At 38.4% G+C, this 7,573-nt stretch overlaps 1 protein-coding gene across 2 annotated transcripts; it reads left to right on the top strand.

Moving 5' to 3' along the window:
• Nucleotides 1–4,157: 4,157 nt before the first annotated feature.
• ICL (isocitrate lyase) lies at nucleotides 4,158–7,226 on the top strand. 2 transcript variants are annotated; one of them, XM_087318530.1, is made up of 4 exons: nucleotides 4,158–4,211; nucleotides 4,392–4,525; nucleotides 5,141–6,740; nucleotides 6,944–7,226. In XM_087318530.1, the coding sequence occupies exons 2-4, from the start codon at nucleotides 4,493–4,495 to the stop codon at nucleotides 7,033–7,035; spliced, it is 1,725 nt and encodes a 574-aa protein (XP_087174656.1). In that variant the 5' UTR covers nucleotides 4,158–4,211; nucleotides 4,392–4,492; the 3' UTR covers nucleotides 7,036–7,226. The 2 variants fall into 2 exon arrangements, with proteins under 2 accessions (XP_087174656.1, XP_087174647.1); XM_087318521.1 differs by having other exon boundaries at nucleotides 5,138–6,740.
• The last annotated feature ends 347 nt before the right edge of the window (nucleotides 7,227–7,573 follow it).

The raw sequence follows: 7,573 nt of genomic DNA, 5'->3' as shown, positions 1-7,573 counted from the left end.
CCCAACCTCACCTTGAGCAAACACTCATTGTAAATAGAATTTTGATTTACGATTAGAGAAGCCCATATCCTCTATGCACATGTCCAATTTGATATTGCTATTAGACAACTAATAAACCTATGGCGACTACATATGTTTCTCTATGATTGTACAAAAATAATGCATGCCACAATTACTACACATGTTGATTGAAGTGGGTAGGAGGGTTATATTTTATTGTATAGAATTTTTGTAGCCTTTGGGCATCTTTTCATTAATACCAAGGTGAATCTTGACTTTTAAAAAATAATAAAAATAATGCATGCCTCAACAACATTCATTCATTACAAACCAACTACTATATCGACTCTAGCTCCAACTCTCATCAAAGTGTACTGAGGTTTCTAATCAATATCAAGCAAAAAGAAAGTTGTTTGACATTCACAAACCATTCAGAGCTTCTTGAAATTTGACAAACATGACCAGTCAAGATCCTTGCATATAAGACCACTTTCAAGAAAAAATGTTTAAAATGTAGATGCTCAAGCATAAAATGGTGGTAACGAAGTTAATGTTCCCCAAGAAGGCAACATCACGAGGGACGCAGTTGATGTTATATATGATATGCATGATGACGACAATGATGTCTATGATGGTTGTGCATGTTTTAGGCTATGGTCGTACTTCCATATGTTTCATATTGGTTCTATATTTATGATAAAACATGTGTCATCTTTTAAGACAACATCGACGTTCGGTTGCGTAGTATCATATGCTTCATTGGCATGGACATTGACATTAACATAACCAAAACATTGTAATAAGGAGATATAAATAGATATTATTATTTTACTTGTAGGTCAAATGTGACCATGGTACCAAAACTATATCATTTTTCCATAGTATTCATGAAATGAATAAAGACTCTCAATGTGCAAGAATTCTATTGATAAATGTTGCAAATAAGAGTGCACATTGTGTTTTTGAGAGGAGCCTATGGAAAGCAAACTCGAATGTGGTCAAATGCAATACATTGTATCAAAGTGCGGTCTTGTTCAAGGCAAAATATGCATGGTTGATGGGGTCCCAGTCTCCTTACCTTCGGCCTAATGCTCCATCTCACGTTGAAGAGAATGCGGGCTAAGCCATAATGATGCAACATTGTAAATGTTGGACAATAAATGGGCTCCAGTGTGTATCAATGAATGCAGTTTCCTCGTTTTAAGAAGAAGACAATCTTGTAGTTTGGTGCAACATATGCAATGTAATGTGTGAACCATGAGCTTCTACAACATTCCCAAGTTGTTAAACATCGATGTTGTATAAAAGCCTCATTAATGGAGGAATATGTTGATGCATCATGAAGCGAATGTGCTGGATCCCATTTTCCTAACCATTTCTTCATATACTGCATTCATTTGGAACACACAAATTTGCTTCTACATGTTATTTGAATTTTTTTTCCCATGTGATCGTAGCAAGTCAATGTGAGGTTTTTGTTTGAACCTCACATGCATGTACTTAATTACCATTTCAATGAATTCTAAGAAAAGAAATACTTCTAAATATTTTCAAACTCTTTCAAAGACAGGTAGAGTGTATGCCATTCCATCCAGTGTTATTCAACGTTTAATAATTAATACATTACTATTTCCGAGGGGGAGAGAGGGGGGAGGGGGGGGGGGGGGGTAGAATGTAAAACCTAAGAAAGGGTCTTGTGTTTCCATAATGGGAAAGGGGACTGAGACCAAAGAACTTGAACATAAGTGGAGAATAGAAGAAGCCAATCTTTTTGGTTAGTCCCCACTACTTATTCAGTCCCGTACCTCTTCTTCCTCCATCACATACACACACAACACACGTGCACACACACACACACACACACACACAAGATTAATGTTAAGCTCATTACTCTAAGCCTTAGGCTAATAGCTCGTATTATGTATATTACTCAATTAATTATTGTGATAGAAGATAGTAGTGTTTTTCTTTGCAATTTACGTCATGCTTAGTAGCAAAGATGTGCATTTATTTCTACTTGTGTTACTAATAACAGAGTAGACAATGACCTACCCTTACACTTCAACTTAGTGAGAACTGAAATTAAGACATGTGGTCAATGTAACTACTAACCTTGAATTGACGTATCTAGGCATTTTTGCCGAGGACATGGCCATCATTTGAAGCTTTTGGTCAGATTTATCCTAAACTCTAAAATAAAGCGGCCCAAGTTTGTGAAAGTGAATCAACATGCACGAAGAGAAGGACACGATTGACAACTCCTTTCAAATGGCAAACAGGTTGCTTTATGCCATTCTGTCACTAAAATACATTTTACTATTTTTGTTGTTCTTAGTTAAAATTTCCCCTAATGACAATTTTTCTGTAATTTCCCTAGTCACAAAGACTCTTCACCAAACAAGTGTAATAAATACATGACAATACTTGAGGGACTTGATGTTCCTTTGGAGAATTAACCATTTGGTATGTGGAGCTGAGAAGTTGACACATGCACCCTTCACATTGAGGACTCATCCACCTTATGATCCATACAAATAAGAATGTCATGGGAGAGAACCCAACCATCGATAGAGAGGCCCAGTTTTGAGCCAAAGCCTGAGTTCTTGATGGTGATTCAAGAAGTTTGGGGCATGAAAATTGAGGATATGAGACTCCCCTCAATTGTAATTGGGAAATGACTTCTGTTGAACAATGTGCATTGTGTGCTTGACCAAATGAAGAGTCAATTGTCAATTGGATGACGTCGAATACTAGATGGTATTTTCCAAGTGGACCTCCAAGATTATGAAGTGAATTTTTCAATAGCCCAAGAAAGTGCCACACTAGAACCACGTGAAAATATGCGATTTTGAAGTATATGACATGTGCCTAAGGATTTGTCAATAAATTAGATCCATGATCAAGAAAATTTGTCTTAACCAAATATGTCATCGATGGCAAATTCAGATACGAAATGTAGGATCTTAGTAAAAGCAACATGAGGCTATTACCTCCTCGTGTTGTAGTGATTGAGGACTATATATCTTCGTAATACAATGCAAACACTTCATACCCTCACTCATGTCACCAACCTAACACATCTACCAGATGAGATTGACATATCAATGTTTCGTATTGATGAACATCTCCTTATCGATACCGTGGTATCTTCAAATAATGCAAAATAACTCGAGAACATCAAATATCTAGTCGAAACTATTGATAAACATTTTTTAGCAATTGAGGGTCCAAAGCTTTGATAACATGCATTCTAATTAATTACTCACTTACTTCTTAAAAGAGTTCCGCCTTTATTATTTAGTAAACTTTTGAGTTCTACGTCAAGGTTTATATCACCATGGTTTTAAACTAGCATCATAAACTTCATTTCCATTGACACAATCAATTGCAATGTAGTGAAGATGCTGGCTCTCTCGATTGTCCAATGTCCTAGTCAAAGTCTTTCAACTCATTTTAAGCATCATTTTGCGTACCCCACTACCATTATTCTGGCCTTGAATTGTTTTGATCATAATAGGCATGATATCTTATATATTACCATATATACACCTTTGATGGTCAATACAAATTTCTTACTTCTTTCTCTTAGTATCCCAATAGTTACCGTCAATCATTCTACTTTCTCTTAGTGTAGATTTGGCCAAGGGCATATATTGGAAATATATTAATATATTGTACACCCAGGGGAAAACGCGTCCCTTATCACAACCAAAGGTGTTGCACGTTTATTTACATATGTCAGGAAAATAGGTTTCGGGAAATACTCAACAAGTGTGTCAACCACCGGCACAAGCATCCAAGCGAGGGTATTCTAATGCTAAAATGGAGAGACTTGAGCTTAAAAGAAGGTGACCCAAGTCCCCGAGGGGAACAAAACCGATGAGACGAACGCATTTAGAGGCACCCTGAGTACCTGAAGGGAACATATGAACGCAGGTGAATAAATTTGAAGGAGACCTAAATTTATTGATTGGTGTGGCACTACCAAGTGTGGAAGAGACGATCAATTAAGTGTATTATTATTATTACTAATTTACTACTATTACTATAGTCTCTTATTATTATTGTTATTATTAGATTTTAAGGTAGAAAACAAGCGCACCGATCGGAGGTTTTGGAGGTTTTTGTTTGGGTAGATCACTATATATATGTGTGTGTTTGGTGTTCCTATCTTCTGCCCTTCACCTCCATCTGCCTTCTGCATATTCCTGGTTAGTAACACTGAAACATGTCCTGTGCATTATATCTATCTATGTATTTATATAATATCTATGCGTGTGCATACAGTTTGTGTATGAGTCTACAACCGTGTATTGGTATATGTGTGCGATCATATATTCAACAATCTCCTTTGCGCTCAAATTTAATCTTGATTGATGTTTTGGATTCAGCTGGTTTGATTATTGCTTGCTTGGATTCTCGATCCTTCATCAGTCAGCTTGGATTCAGTTCGGTAACCTTCTGATTAGAGTTGATTCGATTCGATTACAAAATGATGATGAATCCAACAGCACAAACCAGCAGGGTAACTAGATTCAAAGTTCTATAAATTGCATTGATTTGATATATACATAAATTTACTATGGTGTAAACGTTATCTGAGGTCTCAACGACCTTTTCTTTCCATTGATGCGCATTTTCATCTTGGAGGAGATGATTTGAGCAAATATGCATTGCTAGTTTAACACAGGAAAGGATGATATAAGACTATTGTCATAGTTGTCCTAAAACATTTCTCATCTTGGAGGAGAATATTTGCGCAAATATGCATTGCTAGTTTAACACAGGAAAGGATGATATAAGCCTATTATTGTCATAGTTGACCTAAAACATGTAACTTTCATGCCTCCTAATACCCAAAACAATCTATTGGATCATTGCGTATTGATTAGATACAATCGTCTAGAGAGGGTCAAACAAAGATGCTAATGTTTGAAATCTTGCAGAGTGTAGATATGTTTGAATCTAGTATAATGATATGTCAAAGCTAGGTTTCAATGTCCAGCATATTGCATGTTCATATGTGCTGTCTGTGTGAGATAGATTGATTGGAGATATAATTTTTTCTGTATACTTGAAACCCTAAACCCTAAGCATGGAAGATGATCAAAATAGTTTCGTGTGCTTCTATTTCCAGCAGTCTCTAATGGAAGAGGAGGCGATGTTTGAAGCAGAGGTGAGGGAGATGGAGGCATGGTGGTCATCCGATCGCTTCCGCCTAACCAAGCGGCCATACAAAGCCCGCGATGTCATCCGCTTGAGGGGTACTGTGAGGCAGCAATATGCATCAGATGTGATGGCAAAGAAGCTATGGGGGATATTGAAGACCCACCAAGCCAAGCAGACATGCTCCAGGACATTTGGTTGCTTGGACCCTGTCCAAGTGGCTCAGATGTCCAAGTATCTGGACACCATTTATATCTCAGGATGGCAATGCTCTTCTACCCACACTTCCACCAATGAGCTTGGCCCTGACCTGGCAGACTATCCCTATGACACAGTCCCTAACAAAGCAGAGCATCTGTTCTCTGCCCAACTCTTTCATGACCGGAAGCAGAGAGAGTCAAGGATGGCTATGAGTAGAGAAGAACGAGCCAGAACACCATTTGTCGACTATCTCAGGCCTCTTATTGCTGATGGTGATACTGGGTTCGGCGGCACCACCGCAACTGCCAAGCTCTGTAAGCTCTTTGTGGAGAGAGGAGCCGCAGGTGTTCACATCGAAGACCAATCGTCGGTGACAAAGAAGTGTGGACATATGTCTGGGAAGGTTCTTGTGGCCATATCTGAGCATATCAATCGGCTTGTGGCTGCTAGGCTACAGTTCGATTTGATGGGTGTGGAGACTGTGTTAGTTGCTAGAACAGATGCTGAAGCAGCCACTCTTATACAGAGCAATATTGACAGGCGGGATCATGCCTTCATCTTAGGGGTCTCAAATCCCATGATGGAAGGGAAACCCTTAGCCATTCTGCTGAATGAGGCTACAGAGCAAGGCAAGTCTGGATCGGAGCTCCAGGCCATCGAAGATGCATGGATGGCAAATGCGAAATTGAGATTGTATAAAGATGTGGTCGCTGAGGTGATTAGTAAGAAGGTGGACATTTCAGATGCCGAAAAGAAATGCCGATTAGATCAGTGGTTTGCTTCTGTAGATGGGCTTTCGCATCATGAAGCGGGGGGATTAGCCGAGAAGCTTGGCGCAGGAGGCGTATTTTGGGATTGGGACCTACCCCGAACCAGGGAGGGTTTCTATAGGTTTCAGGGTGGCACCCAAGCCGCCATTACTAGAGGCATTGCCTTTGCACCTCATGCTGATATGCTATGGATGGAATCTGCTGGACCCCATTACAACCAGGCCCGAGATTTTGCGCTTGGCGTTAAAAACGTTCATCCCGATATACTTTTGGCCTATAACCTATCTCCTTCCTTCAATTGGGATGCCTCTGGAATGTCAGAATCCCAAATGGAGAGCTTTATACCTGATTTAGCCAAGTTAGGGTTTGTATGGCAATTTATAACACTCGCTGGTTTCCATGCAAATTCCCTTATTGTCGATACTTTTGCTAAGGATTTTGTGGGACGTGGTATGCTGGCTTACGTTCAAAACATACAAAGGCAGGAGAGGGCTCATGGTATAGAGACATTGGCCCATCAGAAGTGGTCTGGAGCAAATTATTTTGATCACTTTCTCAAGACTGTTCAAGGTGGATTCTCAGCAACTGCAGCCATGAACAAAGGTAAAAACATTTTATTTACTTTCTTTAAAATAAAAAAGATTTGAATATGATATTGCAGCCATGAACAAAGGTAAAAACATTTTATTTACTTTCTTAAAAAAAAAGAGATTTGAATATGATATTTAATCTATGGTTGGACAATTTTGGGAACCTTCAATCCAGTGGTATTCATTATAATGTAACTCCAATTGGGTTCTGTGTAGGTGTAACTGAAGAGCAGTTCAAGGAGTCTGGTGGCGCTAGTTATGGTGGAGGCGAGATTACAGGGGCTGTTTATGCGAAATCCAAGCTTTAAGTCTTATATTATTTATATATCTCTGCGGATGAGAGTTAATGATGTTACATCCAAATAAAGGTCCATCATTTGATGGTCGTTATTCTAGTTTTGATTAGTTTCATACGGCAAGTTGAATGTTAAACAGAACTCTTTTTTACGTGTCAATTTTGACGATCTCATATTTGCCGAAATAAATGAAAAGTCATTATATTGATTTATGTTAGTTGTCTCATATTCTGGGTTAATGTTAATGTTTGTCTTATATTAGTGCTCAATGTACTTTTTCATGCAATTTAAGTAATTAGCAATTACAATATCATTTGGAGGGATCATTATTCTGCCAGAATAATTCGACTGGTCCACCTGGACGTTTGCCTTATTAGTGTTCCTTGTACTTGACTTGGTCTCATGTAATGAAGCAATTACTACTGAAAACTAATTTTTAACAATCGTCGTGGTTAGCATTATATAAGGAGTACATATAATCTGGGGAATCACAATTACAGGTGCATGATAATTGAATTGGTCCACTAGGGCAATTACAATTACAATTCGA

Source organism: Azolla caroliniana, unplaced genomic scaffold, assembly GCF_043228905.1.
Source record: "Azolla caroliniana isolate FFs.n. ecotype wild unplaced genomic scaffold, voAzoCaro1.0.p SCAF_1, whole genome shotgun sequence".
NCBI lineage: Eukaryota > Viridiplantae > Streptophyta > Polypodiopsida > Salviniales > Salviniaceae > Azolla > Azolla caroliniana.
The sequence above is the reverse complement of the archived record's forward strand: the minus strand, read 5'-3'. Positions and strand labels throughout refer to the sequence as shown.